General features: G+C 34.8%; 3 protein-coding genes across 4 annotated transcripts; all 3 read left to right on the top strand.

Moving 5' to 3' along the window:
* The first annotated feature begins 387 nt into the window (after positions 1-387).
* Positions 388-3,028, top strand: LOC124415988 (histone chaperone asf1). The gene is made up of 3 exons (XM_046896781.1): positions 388-719; positions 996-1,111; positions 2,141-3,028. The coding sequence occupies exons 1-3, from the start codon at positions 611-613 to the stop codon at positions 2,510-2,512; spliced, it is 597 nt and encodes a 198-aa protein (XP_046752737.1). The 5' UTR covers positions 388-610; the 3' UTR covers positions 2,513-3,028.
* Positions 3,029-6,081: 3,053 nt separating this feature from the next.
* Positions 6,082-8,686, top strand: LOC124415951. Of its 2 annotated transcripts, none has more exons than XM_046896706.1 (3): positions 6,082-6,220; positions 6,801-7,292; positions 7,905-8,686. In XM_046896706.1, the coding sequence occupies exons 2-3, from the start codon at positions 6,877-6,879 to the stop codon at positions 8,230-8,232; spliced, it is 744 nt and encodes a 247-aa protein (XP_046752662.1). In that variant the 5' UTR covers positions 6,082-6,220; positions 6,801-6,876; the 3' UTR covers positions 8,233-8,686. The 2 variants fall into 2 exon arrangements, with proteins under 2 accessions (XP_046752662.1, XP_046752663.1); XM_046896707.1 differs by lacking the exon at positions 6,082-6,220 and adding an exon at positions 6,244-6,526.
* Positions 8,687-10,780: 2,094 nt separating this feature from the next.
* Positions 10,781-19,150, top strand: LOC124414035 (E3 ubiquitin-protein ligase MARCHF8-like). The gene is made up of 5 exons (XM_046894913.1): positions 10,781-12,269; positions 14,242-14,333; positions 16,178-16,358; positions 17,024-17,289; positions 17,817-19,150. Exons 1-5 carry the CDS (start codon positions 12,129-12,131, stop codon positions 18,094-18,096), a joined length of 960 nt encoding a protein of 319 aa, XP_046750869.1. The 5' UTR covers positions 10,781-12,128; the 3' UTR covers positions 18,097-19,150.
* Positions 19,151-19,867: the final 717 nt, after the last annotated feature.

The raw sequence follows: 19,867 nt of genomic DNA, 5'->3' as shown, positions 1-19,867 counted from the left end.
CGGCTGCGTTCATTGGCAATCTGTCATTTTATATGTGACTTTTATTCCTGTTATCTTTTGATCTCGAAAACAGCTAATTTTTCACAAGAATCGCAATGTTATCACGCAATAACACTGACTCAATTCCAACTACGGATTATTCCTCAATTCAATTGTAATTGTGTCGACTGTATAATCCTGTGTTACCGACGATTTTGTTTCTATGACAGATCGAGAAATTAAATGATTTTTCATAAATGACCGCCATTCCTAGTATGACGTTAGCTTAGCAACCTACCAATGAAGTGATTACTGGAAAGGCCGTTACTCCAATCCCAGAAATGGCCAGGAAGTAAAACGGATCCAATGCCAACTAACTCTTGGGCTGCGTTCACTCTCTAGATTATTCCGTAGACAAAAACAGAAATATATTTTGGTCTCATTTGCCGCCAAACCAACCTCTAAGTAGCGCGAAATAATTATTTTTCCGTTAAATTTATTAATATATATCCTAAACTCGTTTGATTTAAATTACCGTCTCACTTCAAATTGTTGGTCTCATCTTTTTGTGAATATTCAGCAAACTTTAACGCCGTTCATACTCAAACCTTAGCTTTCTAAAAATTTAATAATGGCCAAGGTACAACTCGCTAATGTAGCCGTTTTGGATAATCCTTCGCCTTTCCTGAATCCTTTTCAATTTGAAGTTACTTTTGAATGCATCGAAGAACTTAAAGAAGGTATGTATTTAAAAACGAAACTGACGCTGTTATTAAATACATAGATAATGCATGAATATCTCAACGCATGCTAAACTTGTATGCAAAAACCTGGCAAAACATAGCGATGAAAAGGTTAAGTTCTGCTAAAGGAAATCTGAGCTTTGACACTCGGTCGCGAAAGTTCAAGCCCTCATCTCAACATCGTCAGCTGGGGCAAAAAAAATTTTATAAGCCAACTTCTGCTACTGAGCTACTTCTCAATGTGCAATCGATCTTCTACTTCATTTTTCACAGATTTGGAATGGAAAATGATCTACGTCGGTAGTGCGGAGTCGGAAGAATTTGATCAAGTTCTCGACACGATCTACGTGGGACCCATTCCTGAAGGAAGACACATGTTTGTCTTTCAGGTGAGATTCTATAAAATTCTTAGCCAGAACTAAGTTGTCCAATCGAACACTGAAGACGGTTGTTCTATAACTTCATTCTCCATGATGAAAGTAATAAACGTTTAAAGCGGTCTACCACTTGATCGTAGCGATATTCTTACTTTTTTGAACGAGGATACAGTTATGGAATAACCACCCTTAATTAAAACAACAGTATTAATATGATATCGTCTTTAAATATTTGAAACTCGTCTACCTGCAGGTGGATAACAAGATTTATCTCTTCACGGCCTTTTATAGTGAATGGCAATATGTACTTCCCAATATTTCTACAGACATGTTTTTGCATTTCTAGTTGGATACTTTTTTTTAAATGTTCATTGAAACAAAGAAACTTGGGTGTAAAAAAGATGGTACAGAATAATAATTTTTAGAATTCACTGTCAAATTTTGATTCAAATCTACTCCAGCAACATTTAGAAAGAAATATTTTATGTCATTTACTCAGGTGTTTTTAAGAGATTAAGTGGCGGCTTCACTCTTCAAGAATAGAACAACTGTGGTTCAAAGAGTCAATATGTTTCTGAAATTTTGAAACTCCAAATCTGAATATTTGTCACCATGATTGTTAAAGTGTTTAGAACAATTGGTTATCCGGAATTTCCTGTATAAATCTTCCCTATACAATAAAATGAATTGCGGAGTCCCCATTTCGAAGAAACTATGTTTCAAATTTTGAATGCCTAATATTTTTGAAGATATTCTTATGGCAACATTGTTATTTTACATAAAGTTTATATAAAAATGATGCAAACCAAAGTGAGTTTTTTTTTTTTAATTTGCTGTTTCCCAGTTGAAGAAATCACATTTAAACTGCATAAGCAATAAGGAATCCGTATGAAATGAAAACTTGGCGATTGTTTCCTTCTGTTTTCATGACATCTGAGGTGCAAATATGATTTTCGAATAGGAGCACTTTTCTTACAATATTGATGACAGGACGAGTATTTAATTTGAAGAAGAATTTTAATGGTAACATGTTTTCCACAGGCGGACCCACCAGATGTCAGTCGAATTCCTGTAAATGATGCCTTAGGAGTGACCGTGGTTCTTTTAACATGTTCATACCGGGGTCATGAATTTGTTCGCGTTGGTTACTTTATCAACAATGAATACACAGACACAGAACTGCGTGAAAATCCTCCCACCCAACCCCTATTTGAGAAAGTTCAGAGAAATATACTTGGTAATAAACCACGAGTGACCCGGTTCAAAATAAATTGGGACGATGGAGTGAATTCAACTGGTGCCAATGTCTCCGATAGTATGGCAGAACAAACAATGGAACAAACTACGCAAGATACCCCATCGTCTACCTTAGGTTTCACAGAAAATACACAAAACAGTATGGAAGTGATGTGAAATTGATGCTCTAGAGACAGAACATTTAGGTGTTTATCATTTATCTTTACCAAGCTCTTGATCTTCTATTGTACATTAGTTTCAGCTGCCTTTGAATTTCGCGCAACTTTTGTATTGTTTTATTCCAGAAGTACTATACTTTAACAAACATTGATAGATCTATTACAGAAAGTTATACAAAAAAAATATATTTGAACAGTACAAGTGTTACTAATAAATTGTTAGCCGTAAATATTGAATGCAATGGACAGTTGTTAAGCGCGATTGCAATAGCACGTACACAATTGAATTACTGTATGAAGCAAAATTTTCTTATAATTGATAACCGACAAAGTATTGAAACTTTCCTTTCTTTGTAATGAAGAAAAATGGTTTGTTGGTTGGGGTACAGATTACGGTTACCTTAACTTACAGAAGCAATGATTACCGTATTGTTCTGAATATAATCGAGGTTTTTATCGTTAACAGTATTCGCCAAAATCGTCCTCGTCTTATATGTGGACTCGTCTTATGTAATTAATTGTAAGAAAAACACCTTCAAATACTATCTCAGAATTGGGGGTCATCTTATATGCGGTGTCGGCTTATATTCGAGACAATATGGTATTTACTTGTGGTTTGTCGTGTATTCTATAGGAGAATGTTTTGAATAGACCAGAAATCATTTCTTGATAACTCAAAGCATAAGTTTTTCAGTGGTGAAAAGTTACTACGTTTCATCATTTATCAAGATAATAATTGAATTGGTCATCCAAATGCTGTGACTCAATATTTTACAAGTTACTTTTGGAACGCGAAAACCATACAGTGATGATAAAAATGGGAATTTTTGCACTAATCTGGTAATAAATTCTTCTGTGAAGATATTTCAGCCGAGTGGTGATTATTCTTGATTTGTTTATTTTTTCGAAATATTTGAGCTTGTTAACTTGCTTAAAATACTATTTCAAATTTAAGGTGTAAAGTCTAGTATTTAAGCTATAGTTTTGTTCGTTCATGTACATACATTGAAATAAAATGTGATGTTATCTTTTCTAATTGAACGTAAGTGATAAACATAATAAAACTATTTTTTATTCTTGAGATGTAGTTGTAAAGATTACTTTTTTCACGATTCTTATGATTTCTGTTGCTCAGAAAAGCAATCGGTAACATCATACTAACAACGAATTATCAAATTAAAATTCAATCAATCTTGATTTTTAGCCATCGATTTGTTATGAATAAACACTTTACTTCATCGAATATGAAATACATTTTGAAAATCGGAAGATCCTTTGACCTGGTAAATTCACCAGATATGGGAGATTTTCCCCAGAACTGGCCTTGGCACAGCATTCGAATATTCGAATATAGGATGCAGTGGTGATAGAATTGACACTCTTACAAAAATTGGGTTGGCAATAACCATCGTTCGAAATTTACTTCCGTCTCGGAATACTAGTTTATTCTATTTTGTATTAATATTCATTCACAAAGATTTACACAATTTTACATAATTGTTAATTACCTGCTAACTCTCTCACATCCCTTATAGTCTCCATCCTGTCCTCCTATGTCTATCCAGCGCTATCGCCCTTACTCTGCTAATTCTATTTTCCACTATTCTGGATTCTCGCACCATTCGTGTACTCGTACTCTTTGCCCCGGGATTCCAATTCTAACGTCCATCTAATACACTTATATTCCATCCTTCATTAAGTATATTTCAATCCTAACTTTCGTATAATCAACTTCTATTCCATCCTCAATCAAATACACTCCAATTACAACATTCAAACAATCCACTTCGACTGTTGCAGCCTGATACATGGAATGTCCCTAATAGCGAGTGGACCAAATACAGGGAAACCTGATTCAGAGTAACACGGCTTAGGGAACACGCGCCAAGTTGCGCCCGTCCGCACTCGTTCACTGCCGAAACTTGTCTGCCAAAATCCGCGCGCTCGCGGTTATCAGTAGTTATCAGGTCGTTAAGCGATACCCGCCTGCCCTCTGGTTCTGAGCGATCAAACTACAGACTATGTAGGGGGAGTACGATAAAGGCGCGAGCAAAATGCTTATGGCCAGATATGACCAACGTAAGAATCACACGACGGCACAGCTTCAAAAGTCGTCATCAGATATATTATTTAAATATCAGTAAGGCTTATGCATTTCAAACAGCTGCAACTTTATCTTCGGGTTTCTAGGATAAATTTGATATTGTAAGCGATCCGAAAGCAACACGATACAGGGACAATAAGATACTTATCATGATAAGAACTGAATTCTTTGGAGAAAATGGTCGAACAGAAGTCAAAGGACAATAAAGAACTTTCATTGATACTTAATGATGAAATCCCACACATTGCCAAGGTTGGTCAAAATCCCGAGTGAATATTTATGTCTGTCATTATTTTTTTTTACTTGGTACGTTCGTAACACACGCTAAAATAATTACTGATTACAGCCGTTGTGTTTATGACTAGAGCTCGTTATTGATGTTTATTTATAGACTGTAAAATGAATTATATCGTAATAAAATATACTCAGTTATTCAAAACTTGACATTTATCATCACATCATTCTCACGGTCATTCGACATATCAGGAAAGCCCATCCCTGAAAGGGTTCTTACTCTGAAAAAGTTGGAAGAGCTAGGCGAGCTGTGCCAAAAGTAATCGGATGTTTACCGAATTGCCGTTGCGCGCGGCGTCAGGCGTAAATTTGAATTCTCTTACGACTTTCGATTGAATAGAATATGCGTACAAATTAATGATAAATAAGTAAAAAATTGCGAGCCTTGTCCTTTTAATTAAGATGTGTCAACGTACGATTAAAACTAATGGAATAATTGACGTGTAAGACGTTCGCATTGCACTTTGTAGGTATATGCAGATTTCTATATCATGGAGTCCGTTTGCCAGACCCCCCTAGAGTTCCTTGTAGGCTCCTAAGGCAGTGTAGTTAGCCTTTTAACAGTTTTTCCATTTTCTGATTACGTTTTGTAACATGATCCAATATTGTCATGGACTAATAAAATATTTTATCTATCCAGTGAAATATCTCCGATTCTTTCTCGATACGATTGGCTGGAAATGGTGAATTCTTCGGATGAACCAAGTTCAGCCCTTCGATAGACATGTAAATATTACATGAATGTTAATTACTTGCAGCAAATTTTGAGCTTACAAAGTTCACCAACTATTTACGCATGCGAATGTTTGTGATTTGTTCAGTTTCGAGCACTACAGTAACACCTTGCTATGGTAAATATGCTCTGCACTATCGACTGCTTTCGTAATGCTAAACACGGCCGAGTATATCTGTTATCGACATGCATTTTCCGTTCAGGCCACTGATCTCTTCAGGCATCTGAGAATTTAAAGCAAACACCTATTTCGCGTCAGAGGGCGTTACTAAATCGGGAATATTCAGGGACTCTAGGGTCGGAGACATGAAAAACACGAGCGTGGGCGTTCTCAGGCTCTGCACTCGCTCAACGCACACTGTGCTATAAGCTATAAGTTGTCCGTGATACTCCGTTCGACTCCGTTCATACTCCCCTGACTTTCCTTGTTCGGCGTACGTCACATAAAATATGCACACACACACCATTCATGTACGCATATCTGCAGCTGGCCGTTTCCAGAATCCCTACTGAGTCATATTGTGTATTTGACAGTTATTGGATGGATTTGGTGTTTCGGACATGATGCAATTTTGGTAATTAAATAATAAAATCAAGATGTTTGAAATGTAGATAAGTCATGGAGCATATCCTAACGTTAGAAGCATGTCTAGTGTGCCTGGGGAAGTCTCGTAAAAATAGTTATATCATTTCATTTCTAATAACGACAATAACAACGGTATTATAACCTCTAAATTCATTGCATGTATTTCTCCGGGTATACCTAACAGAAATTAATGGCTCTAGTCGCTGCGTGGTTTATCCTGGTCTTACCAGTTACGCATATATGAGCCATTCTTCTACCGTAAAAAACCGTCGAAACAATAATTTCGGACATAGAAGTAAGTATGTTTCTAATTTATTTCACAATAACCGCAAGTATATTTATATTTCTTAATTTATAAATTCTATACCGTTATCAACAATATAACAAATATACAACCATTGAGCCTTCATTCTTGACCTTCAAAGTTGCTTTGTCTTGCTGTTTATATTGAAAGCATGTTACACTGCTTCTAACAGTATTATGATTTTTTTTCCAAAGATTAGCCACATTTGTCAGGAAGATTCATTTTGGGTAAGATTAAAGTGGACTTGTGGCAAATTTTTTTTCAGATTCCAGTTGAGATTGAAGCCATTGACAAGAATCGATCGAAACGTGATTACGTAGTGACAATTATTTAGCACCATAATGGACAGAACCAGGGTATTAGATTTGTCACGCCCACGACTAGATTCTACAAATGAAGTTATTGACCTGACTGGTGATTCTCCGGTTATGAATTCAGTGCAACCGAGGATTATACATACTCGCAGTACTATGCCAAGACCATTACTATCACCATTATCGCACTTCTTCTTGGGACGGTTAGAGACATCTGAACGTACACCTAATGTGCCAAGACACGTGCCTAACTTTGAAGGACACATACCAATATCTCAGAATGATCTTGAGGATCGAACCAGACCGCCACGAGATGTTATCAATCTCCAAAGGCGCTTGTTGCCGCCCCAGGAGCCAATAAGTCTTCCAAGATATATGCCTCAGCTTCATCTCTATCCATCCTATACAGAAAGAATTTCTGAGCCGGATGATCCCTTCATTCAGTGAGTTGTTCTAATCAGTCAGTTCAGTAAGTCATTGGCAACGAAGCTACAGTATAGGCATGTATCTTAGCGTGTTTTTTTTACAGAACTTACACTTTTCTTCATTTTTGGTCTTAATAAGAGTCGTTTACCGATCAAAGCCGATACAGTCTTATGAGAAGTTGGAAACCACGCTACGTGAATAGTTTGCATAGCAAAAATCAATACTATTTTTGGGTTTTACTTTTACTTTGCTTTTTCTTACAGATTTAATAGATAGAATTTTGTAGCAGAGCTTTTGATTTAATTATAATAATCTTCCTTTGCAGTTTATGCTGGAATCCTAGTCTTTCAAATTTCAAAACTTCAGATCTCATTGATTATGAGAAATATTCAAAATAATTTGGTAGTTTTCAGAAAATTGAACATACGAATTCTTACGATGCATGTTTTCCGTAATTCAAAAGTAGAAACAAAAAATATTTGTATCTACGTTACGATGTCGTTAAATTCCTTATCAACAAAGTTATAGATTATTAAATTTTTATCTATTTCTAATTATCTTTATTGTATTCACCATTCACTTTATGGTGTCTAGATTACTTACATACAATATTTTATTTTTTTTCGCAGAGTTATTGACCCAGAAGAACCTCAATCAACGGTTAATTCCGTCGCTAATGAAGAAGATTTCAGAGACATCAACAGTTCACCATCATTTGAAGAATATAGCACAACTGTACCCTGCATAAATGATTCGTCCAGTGGAGAACAAACTGTTTTAAGTTGTCCGATTTGTTTTGAACCCTTATCTGCACAGCAAAAACCAATGACCACGACATGCGGGCATATATTTTGCGCAATGTGCCTGAAAAAGACACTCCATGGATCTAGAAATAAAACTTGCCCTAAATGTAATGCGCCCGTTAAGATTAAATCTTGTATCAGACTTTATTTTTGAATATGTTTGCAGGGATGTAATTATAACATTTAAAGTTGCTTCTGAATGATATTGATTGCTACTCGCAGATGTTCATTGTTATTCATAATTGACAGAACAAAGAATTCTTACAGAAAAATAATACAAAGTTTATAATGTACATTGAACGGCAAATCGTAAGTTCATCGTTTCTTCGGTATGAATTTTCTACAAATATCTTTTCCGTCGTGCAGCGAGAAAGAGACTATTCCTACCGATCTGATTCATTTAGTTACTATCATTATAATCATACGTGGCAATAATCGTCTAATCTGTGAGTTATTCTGAATTGTATACCCCTGAACAAAAATGACAACATAAACCAATATTTTGTACACATTTTTTTTTTTTTTTTAATACATTGACAGCGTTGTACCGAGCCATCGCTGTAAAATGCGATTGTTGGAATTGTAAATAAATTGTTTCTTTCGTGAAATTTTTATGTTTTATAATATACTAAGCTGATTGTAAAAATATAGTGTGTATACGGTACTATTTATTTTTATTGAATTTCAGTTTCTCGTTGTATTATAGTGAATTCCTCAGGGAATTTTTTTCACGGTTTTTTGTAGCCACTATACACACGCCAAGTTTTACCTAATTTCAGGTTACTTTATTATGAATTGTCTGCTTGTTTCAGTTTTGAGATTAACTTTATTTCATCTCTAAAAGATGATTGCGCGAAGTAAAAGTCTACCAGCATATCCGAACTATGAGTATAATTGTTGTTGAAAACTCATATTTTTTAAATATTATTTTATACGTTACAGCAAAATCATCTCTCTATAATTATATCCTAGCATTACTAACAATAAATTTAACACTTGAATATTCATTAATAAATTCCTATACATGAAAATTTAGCACAATTTAATATTTCAAGATTCTTGTACCCAGACTTCTCGAATGTTTGCTAATATATACACAGGTTTCGAGAAAAACGGATCGGCATGTGTCACTGCTGCAAAATGTATGTTTATAAAATTCCTGGGTTGCGTCATACTATATTTGAGCAATAGTGCGGTGTTTGCGCAATGGATCATCAATTAATTGGACACGTAGATTGCAATGCGAATTTCGTTACGTACATTTGAAATATAGAGTAATGCAAATTCGTTTCACCTTGACATACTAAACTTCGATTCCACGTCTGTGACACATATTTGACGTCTATTTCAATAAATGGAAAAATATTTGACAATTAAACATATTGAAAAAAGATAATACCACCTGACCTTGGTAAAGTGTAATTTTTTAATGAACTGAATCTGGTCAATTTCTAGCCAATGATTGTAATGATAATGATAATTCTATTGTATCGATAATTTCTTAAAACTCAAATTGACCGATCAGGTACAGTTTGATGGATTACGAACTGGATTTATCGCCATCAGATCGATGATATCGTCTCGACTAAATATATTTCAACAATAAACTGCGAGTTGGATCAGATTAACAAGATATTAATCTTATCAACCAGATTTCGGGTAACAAAAGGAGGATGTAGGAAATCATGTTTTCCTCACGCTGACAAGCATTGCAATAATCTTCCAACCAATAAACTACAGATTCAATCTGCTTTAATTGTTGTCAATGTTCCGTTACATGTGTACTACTTCAGATTGATATTCTATAAGCGTCTTATTCTTACTAGACGCGAAGGAGATAGGATTTCCGTTTTTGCCACTCACGATTTCAAAATTAGACCTTGCTTGGACCATAATGATATTCAAAATACGTAACGTACATCTCCATTTCGGAAGCAAACAATACAATATTACACCGAATTTAATAAAAACCCAAATTTTTTATCAAAATCTCCAACTGGAGGTAAAGTTTCTGTTTGAATTATCGAAGATTTCCAATAATTTCAGGTATTTGTTAGTCAATTTCTTCACGTTTCAAGCTTGTAGATTTCAGCGCCGAAGATATTTCTAGACATCAGGTTTTATATTAACTATTTGAAAACATAATGCAAATCCAACTTATAATCTGCTGATAAGGTTTCTGACTGTTCGAGTACCTAAGAATGTAAATATAAAGTATTAACGTTAAAAATTCAAGTAACCAAGTATATTATGCATACACGGATCGTCACATGTCCTTCTCGTGATAAAAAGATGATAATGTAATACGCGCCTCCTCAATTTGGTACGATATTTGATAGAGCGAATCAATCATCAAAAGTACACGTCAAAGTAACGTTTCTCGCGGGTCTTAAAACAGTGGAGTTATTCTATGAATATTATTATATATTTACATAGCGTATGTGTACTGGCTTTTATGAATGAAATATTTATCGCAGAAAGTATGTAAACATCGTCGAAAGTGATTCATCGGTTATCTTAACAATCAGCGTCTACGGAATAACAGCTTATGGTCTTCAATCCAAATGTCACCGATAATGTGGATTTTGAAAAATGCCGCGTTAGTATCGCGACTCTAGCGCCACCGTAACAGCTGATTGGCGATTGTTTTACCACGCCCACACGCTCTGGCGGTGCAACAAGATAATATCGTCGCTAAGGAAGGAAGGATAGTGTTCGCACTTGCAGAGTGAACCTGCTTTGCTTATCTTTTAATCGTTGCTTGGAAAGTCCCTCTGTAAATAATGCGTGCATGTAGCGGCAGTGCCGGTATTTTGGCATTGAAGTAAAAAATTAATCATTTCATTTAAATGCGAGCGCTGAAGACTCGACGCGTAGATGATATCTCTCCGGGGACCCGTGCAGTCATCGACTCTTATTCGTTGTGTCAAATCTGTTTAGAGTCTGTGATCTGTACGTATGCATGTACAATACATGCATGCAATACCTACGTAATGTGTAATGCATATGCGCGTACGCACATCCCTGAAGTGAATTTAATAAAGCTGTAAATATCTTCAAAATACCTATCGTGAGAAAATTAATCAAAAATAAATAAAACAAAATCAAAATCAAAATCAAAATCTGAAACATCTATTATTAGCTTACGCCTCGTCGTGTGTTGTTCAGTTTGTTTAAAGAACGCTTAAAAATACATTGTATTGCTAACTGCTCGTCAGCGATATTTCACGTTTTTCCAATAAAACGTCTGGTCAGAAGAAATACAGAAAACAGAACACAGTAAACCAGTAAATAGAATGTTTTTTCGCCGTCACCTTGTTCGCGAACGGCCGTTTTGATCGTAAATACGCTTTTTATATAGTAAATTTCAATATCGTGTACGAATAAGTGTGTCATGTTCAGAGCTTCGTGTGGTTAATTATCCAGGATTTTGTAATAAATGCAATATAACTGTACTCCGCGGTCAACCAGTCGGCGGCACCAACCGAAGTATCCGGGTTTCAATTCTTCGCCGACGACTTACAGCGGAGCTTCAAGTGTGTGCCGAAAATTGTGCTTCAAACTTCAAACTTGTATACATACTTGACCGAGTTCTCGAACGACTGTATAATTCCGAGATATTGAATGTATAATAAAAATCTGACAACTCGTTGTGATTCGAAGATCCGTCTTCAACGGCGAAACGTCGAACGTCGAACGTCGGATGATAAATCTATCCGCATCGTATAATGCAGAGGCGGTAAAGCGTTAGAAAAAGAAGTGACATAAAATACCGAAACGTACGATTCTCAGAGAGACGTTGCTGTTGATAAATCGATAAAAAGGAAGGTTCGATTCCATCAACGGGTCAAGAGGCTGCAATAATTAATAATTTCGCGAGGAGCTGTCGGCCGTTGAAAGGTTAACATTTTCAAAACACACGCATTTTAACTTAAAAGACGATGACGATGACGATGACGAAACTACAGTCAGGGACGAAACGAACGATGAAACGTTCGACGTGATTACCTTGTACTTAAATCACCATAATACCAACAATAAATCACACTAATGTTCGTCTGTGGTCGGAGCGCAATGCCAGTGCATCAAATCAATGTTTATCCGCCTGATTGGCAACCCCAACCTCCTCTAGGTCCGTCCAGCAACGTCAGTCCGGGAAGCGGGGAGCCTCCGCCGGAATGGATACCAAGGGTATGAACTCGTTTGCTTTGTTATTCAACGCCGACCTCAACACAAACCTAGTTTAGATTTTTTGAAAGCACGACAACGTCCAACATGCGCGTTCTTCGGCCTCCAACAAGGTATTCTTATTAACGGAAATTTTCCGCAACGACATGCGTTTGGAGAAAATTGAAAACTAAATGTTACCGAATTCTTTTATTAGCCATTCTCAGGATAGCGAATCCAAGGATGTCTGCATACTGCAACTAGATTTTTATCCAGACTCTGCGAAAAGATCGAAGGAGGTTCGTTTGTTGTGAAATTCAAAGAATGTAAACCCTTTCTGGTAAATGAGATTCAGCATCCTTACGTACGATGAGGAAAATGTTTGAAACGTTACCAAACGAAAGTTGATACTAAGAATGTCACGGAATAAATAGCCAGAGTTGAGTAATGTCTGTTTGAAAAGGTTTCAGCTGAATCCTCACTAGTAAAGATCGCTGGGTCTCAACGCCCTTGACGAGGTTTAACTTTGATTGCATCGCAAGTTGAAGAAACAGTTTTTTAGGCTGAATCTAAATCGGATACAGAGATTCCTTGTTATGATTCGTGTTAAAAAATATATTGTCTGTGTCCTTCTGTTCAAATTATTTTAATAAATGTGGCAACATAAAAATATGTGAAAAAACTAATTGGCATAGTGATTCTGGTTCATAATATTGAAGAATAATTCTTTTTGGTTGTTGTAATTATTAAAACACCATTTTACCCTTCATTAGATATTCGATTAAGGTTTCTTCAATGTTTAAGAAAAGCTATGAATATATGGCAAGTTAAATTATTTTAAAGAACAGAAGTAGATAATATTCGTATTTGTTATAGATACATCATTTTGATAATAGTACGGAAACGCGTTAGATGTTCTCAGAATAAAATTAGAATGTGATCCACATTGGCTAACTGCAGGCCAAGTCCTACCAAAATAACTGCACTATGTGAAATTGAGAACTAATGGTCTATAGTAGGTGAAAACATTTTTGCCTTTTAGATTCCTTTTCATTTTTCTGACACTGTACACATAGTAAGTAGTTATTTTGCGGAGGAAGAATAAAAAGTATGTTTAAACGATTTAAAATAAAGAATGTTTATGATCTATTAAAGCTGGTAATTGAAAGCAAGGATCAAACACCAAACAAGTGGCGCGAGTACAAAGTATAAAGTATAAGGCAAAGCACAGGGGAATGCTTACAAGATGCTGCTTGAGGCTCATTAGTAGATATCTAAACCATTCAGGAGCTGAATAATGTTTGTAATAATTATAAGTAGAAATTGCCTCAAGTGCTAGGTTCATTTTTCTAATGAGGTTGAAGTTAGTAACGTAGCGTACCGACACATATATAGGCAAAATAGTTCTTTCGCAACTCAAGGATTGTCCAAAATTGATTAAACTGTAATGAAGCTTTACGTGCTCACACTTTGAAAAGTCAACTCATTCGAGACCGCTCTAAAATTCTAAAGTAATGATTTGATTCAAATGTTTTGTTACGTCAATGTTACTAACTTCAACCTCGTCATTTCCACTGGTTGTTATAGAATTATATTTAAGAACAGGTTAGTGGTGGTCCGAAAGGAAGCGGTATCAATGACCAAATTTGTACCTCGAATAAATTAATGGCATCAATTTGTAGAAACTGCATAAGTACGTGCTTTAATTTAAATTGTAAAAGGTACCATGTGTTGGTAATTATAACCTTGTGTTACGCCAAGAGCTATGGGAAAGTTGTGAAAATCATGTGAACTTTAATGAGCTAGAAATTTCGTTCGCACATCAAGTATCTTGTACAGCTATAAAATATTTTTCATACATCACCAGGAATATTCTTCCACTTTTATGTAGAAAATATACTTCAGTTTTTTTCCCCTCGTCTATATTATCTTAATGATAGTGTCGGTATGTAAGCGTAAAAGTAACATAACTAATGACGATTATTCACTTTTACAGGAACCGGCGTATGCAACAGCCGTCACAGTCATACCTGATCATTCACACTCTTCGATGAGTACCTTGTCTTCAAACAGTCATGACATTTGCAGGTAAGTTTTAAATAGGTATGAATTACCTTGAGATTTGTACGGATTACGAACCTGTTATAAGCATTATTTACATGAATTTTTAAAAAAATATTCGGATATATCTCATATTCATAGTTGAACTGGACGATAAATGAGAATTTTATATTCGTAGACGACTGTTTAAAATGATTTGGTAACAATTTGAGTAGTTTTTACGTCATGTGCTTGAGGAGCAGTGCGCAACTGTTTTTTTTATCACGATTTGAAGGCCACTTGTGCCTTTCAATTTGTAGAACTTCCTAATTTTTATTCATCATTAGACTCCGTTTGGGGAATAGGTGACAAATAGATGAAAGCACCTGGCAGAAGATATGTAGACTAGTACAGTAATATTGATTGCTCTGAAGGTCAATAGGGTTCCGCAAATATTGGTGATAATATTGTGTACATTATCGCTGTAATCTTAAGTTTTTAATTAATTAAGTTTTAAATTTTTTACGCAGCAATCAAAATTAGCATTTTTGTATGGTTTGATAGAACAAAAAAATATTTAATGGCGTATGCAAACTGCCTCGACATATATTATTTTTTTCTTTTCTTTTTATGACATCACTAGTAATGGCAGGAGATATAGGCTAGCTACAGCAGCGCCTAGTTTAATAGAGAGTACTAGATTTTAGATTTTGTGAGAATTACCTAGAACGTACAAAAGATCAATGCTATTAGTCACAAGGTGAATAAAGAAATTTCTAAAATTTCCACAAATTCATATTTCATTTTCATTGTTGCTCAGCAAAGAAGTGTAAAAATGATATTAGCAATATCGAAAGACTTTCATGTTGAAAAGACAAATACTAAGTGATCCAATTGAAAATTAAATAAATTCTTCAATCAATATAATCAAGTGGTAAATTAAATACATTTTATTACGGAGCAGCTTTTTGTTCTTGATAGAAGGTCGAATTATTATTCATAACAGACTCATATCAAATATTTGCCAAAATATTCGACTAATATTTTCCGAGCATTGTCCGAGTATGAAGGGCATTCTCATTTTGATTTAAACAGTTGCTTCTTGAATCCCCAACACACTTAGCTATTTATATCTGTCAGTCTTATTTCGCAAACAGTAGTGTTTGGATGTATTGTGCAATTGTGCGTAGGGCGTGAAAACTTTTAATCGCTCATTCTTCTCTTCTCATTGATTTATAGGTTGACTTCAACTTTTCAAACTATAAATAAACAATTATCATAGTTCAATGTGCGATTCTTTGTTTTATAATTACGACGTTCGAAAAATAATAATAATAATTCTGAAACAGGTGCACATGTATGCTATGCTGTGCTAAAGAAATTATTATCCGTTAACATGCATGCTATACCACATACAACCGAAACGTCATTTAAAAGCCGTAAATATGTTTGTTCAATTGTGGGAGAACTTGCAATTAAAATGAGATCGTCCAGTTGATGTAATTTAATCCACCTCCAAGTAAAAATATTAGAAACATCACTTTCATTAAAACTTGATGTAACGAAAGGATTTAATTCGAATTTAGTCATAATAATATCTTTTAGGCTCAACCCAGTTTGCATTTGAATTTGAGTGGTACTCAATCTAGCAACTGCTCTGAATCATAAATTTTTGTATTTCTAAGTACTTGAAGTAATTTCGGATCACCTACAAATTCTGAAAAAATATCACAATATCGGCAGTTGCATATCACAAAAAAGTTGCTTACGAAACTATAACAGGTCATGCAATGATTTGTGTTTAAAAATTTGAGATTTGAAGTCTTACATTCACTCATGCATTGGAAAAGTTTTCAAGAGAACCTCGTTTAATTTTCATTTCTTTTTACTAGAATATGCCACTGTGAAGGTGAGATCGGCGCTCCTCTACTGGCACCATGTTATTGCAGTGGAAGTCTACGCTACGTTCACCAAGCTTGTCTTCAACAGTGGATAAAGGCTTCAGACACACGCGCCTGTGAATTATGTAAATTCACTTTTATCATGCATGCCAAAACAAAACCATTTTCAGAGGTAAGTTATGTGTATATATACATATTAAAAAATACCTCGCATTGTATATTTATGTCGAATAACCCCAATTACCGAGAGTAATTAATTACACTTTGAGCTGTTAGCTCTAAGTGCTCAAATTTGAATAAAACATATGATTTTTATCTGTACAGATATTAACATCTATTAGTCATCAGATATTTAAAAAAAAAACATATTTATTAATTAAGTGATTCATTATCTTTGATTGGTAACGTTCAAAATTTGTTGTCTATGATCGCTATTGACCAGTTTCTTTGTAAGCAAATATTACGCTACAAGAAATAATCTAACTCCAATCTGAAATATCAGCAATACGATGACAAGAATGATAGTCTTTCTCTCAGGTCAATCCTTGGTATGAAGTATAATAAATCAAACTGTTTAATGAATTTTTTTTCGTGAAAAACAAATATATAATAGATAAAGACTTTGTTTGAATAGAGTTACGCATAAGGACTTACATGAGAGTTTCAAGTTTCTAATAAAATCCACCCCATCTTTATGTACTTATAACTATTAAAATATCACTTGTTATCATTTTATACCAATTCATAATTTGAAACAAGTATTCTAGTATGAATGATTTATACCGATTGTATATTTCAACAACTATTAAATTGCTAATTCCAATTTTCTATTTCTAGTGGGAAAAACTTGAAATGTCTGCACTGGAGGTGCGAAAATTATGGTGTGCCGTAGCTTTTAACGCAGTCGCAGCATTATGCATTGCATGGTCGCTGTACGTACTTGTGGAACGTTCCATTGAGGAGGCACGCAGAGGGTCCATGAATTGGCCATTCTGGACAAAAATGATCGTTGTTGTGATTGGCTTCACAGGAGGCCTGGTGTTCATGTATATCCAATGTAAGGCATACATTATGCTCTGCAAAAGATGGCGGGCATTCAACAGGTATAACAATTGATACAAAAGAAGCTTTTCAAAATTTCAACTTACTCTGCCTTTTAGAAAAGTAATATTACCTGAAAGTATCTTAGTGAAAAGGAACTTGAGTAAAAACATTCTTGCTATTGCTGCTATGTGGAAAGTAAAGTCTTGTGATTTGTAATTTCAGCGTATCGTTATCTGCTCGGTTATCTCAGTTATGGTTAATTATGTTGCTGTTCTTTTTTTCTTATGCACGCTTGAGATATACTCACTATTTTCATTACATTCAGTTGAACAAATAATTTGCATTATTCAAAAGATTTAGATTGTAACAAATGTATAAATTTTCATCATATTTCAATTATTACTACTACTTATAATTAGTAGCTTAAACATGTTACCAGTAAATATGGGTTTTCATTTCCCCGAGAGTGTGCATTGTGTATAATGAATCATGTGGCATTCCAAAACCATGAATCGATTATCATTTTTTGAAAAAAGAAAAGAAAATTAAAGAAATCATTTATCATCCTATTTCTCGTTTGTTACAGAGTAATTTTCATACAGAATGCCCCAGAAAAAGTCGTGCTTCCACCGTCTCCTGCAGATTCTCTCAGAGATATGACGATGCACTTGAAAGATCCATCGGTCTCTATGTCCGAGCAGAGTCATACTTTGTTACCGCGCACCGACCCAGCTGGGGCGTCACAAACGATGAAATCAGAATCCACGCCACCCCCCCAAAAGCATGAAGCTCAACTTAAACTTTACGTATTTGACAAGCTATCTACATCGGAAGACAATTTGTATAACAAAAGTGATAATTGCTAAATAAGTGACAATTTATGAATATATATTTAATCGGTACCTAATTGTGACCCCAAGAATATAGTGAAAAGAACGAATATTCGAACGGAAACTAGATTTGAACAGATGAAAGGGCTGTGTTTATTAATTTGGTAGTTTTGATAGTATAAAATGACAAAATTAGTTATGTATTTATTATGATTATTATTATTATTATTATTACTGTTGAAAATACGATACAGCGTTTTGTTGTTAATTTTTTTATATAATATAAAAATATCATGAACAAAGTTACCATTTAATACTGTTTAATCTATTCTACTTGCACAATGGATACGTAGGGTGCAAACTAATGGCAATTTTCTGAAGGATAACGCGTCTGAGAAAATTGTTACTTGTTATTAACGTTCTTACAAGTTACACGTGTGTGCATATGCGTATGTACTTGTGATTTTTGTCAGTGCATCTACCATATCGTCATATTAATTATTGTAATCCTAAAAACCATCGTTAATCTTACTACTTGCAAGGAGAATATCAGACCTTTGAATCACGGACTCTGCTGAAACTTCCAGGGATTTTTCTTTGCCCAAAATATAGAGTTACCGACGGGTAGTTCCAGCTATTGGGACTTCTTTCACTCAATTTACAATAAATTAAATTGTCGAAAATTCGCAATTTATGCTTCACTATAGCTCTAAAATAATAGTTTGTATATCGGTTTACACTTGGATCTATAATATCCTGTCATTTATTATCATATTTCACTTATCAAACTGCTAATGCAATTAATTTGACTTGGAGTGAAGAGTCCTAAGTGATGAAATTACGTATCACAGGCTTCTATTTTGAGGCTGAACACACGACCCTCAAAGTTTGAACAGAATTCATGATACAGAGGTCTGATACTTTCCTCGTTAGTACACATACTTTATACTGTATTCTTAGTCGGAATTTGGTACTTCAGTACTTAGATTGACAGCGGGGTGCTCCAAAGTTCGAAGCGGAGGTCTCGAACAAGTATGTACATAATTATTGTATCTGTGATGTTAATAAAAAAACTTTAAGACATTTCAATCATTGCATCGCGTTTTTTCTGGATATTTTAATGCTTTGTTGGTTCCAAATCAATTTTACCCCGGATCAGACTTATCGCGACTAAAATTCTTGTGTTTGTCCATTTCTAATATGGAATAGCGATCTTCTAGTAGTTTTCAGTGATTAATTGTGCTGCAAAAACGTCACTAAAAGCCACATATTTGCATCAGAATTATATTTTATAGCTGCGTTCTTCGCTCCACATATTTGAACGTCAATAATTATGACTGTGCCATAAGTCAATGACTTGTGAGTTACGAATTTTATAAATTTGGTAAATCGGAATCTGGGCTTGCGTACCGATTTAATATTGGCTAACACCAGAATGAATTTGAAATTAGCGTATATTTATTGCAGAGGATAATGGCAACCAGCCGTTGACCATTTCCATTGACGCATATTTCGGTGATTAATAAATTATAACTAAGCAAAATTGAAGCATTTCAAGCATTTCAATAAGGTCGAGCTATTCCGGATAGATTAGAAAACAATGACCAAGACGATTGAAACAACGACGATTATTCTATCATATTATCATCCATCGGGTAATTAGTCTGATGAGTTGTGGGTTCGTAACAAAGTAATTGCCTATAGACATGTGACTAAACGCAGTCGGGTGTTCGTCGTCTTTTTACGAGCATTTGTAGGTGCGATTATGTGCACATAAGTATAGACGGTATAGACTCATGTAGAAGTG

This window comes from Diprion similis, chromosome 2, assembly GCF_021155765.1.
Source record: "Diprion similis isolate iyDipSimi1 chromosome 2, iyDipSimi1.1, whole genome shotgun sequence".
Classification (NCBI taxonomy): Eukaryota; Metazoa; Arthropoda; class Insecta; order Hymenoptera; family Diprionidae; genus Diprion; species Diprion similis.
This window is presented reverse-complemented; position numbering and strand designations above follow the sequence as displayed.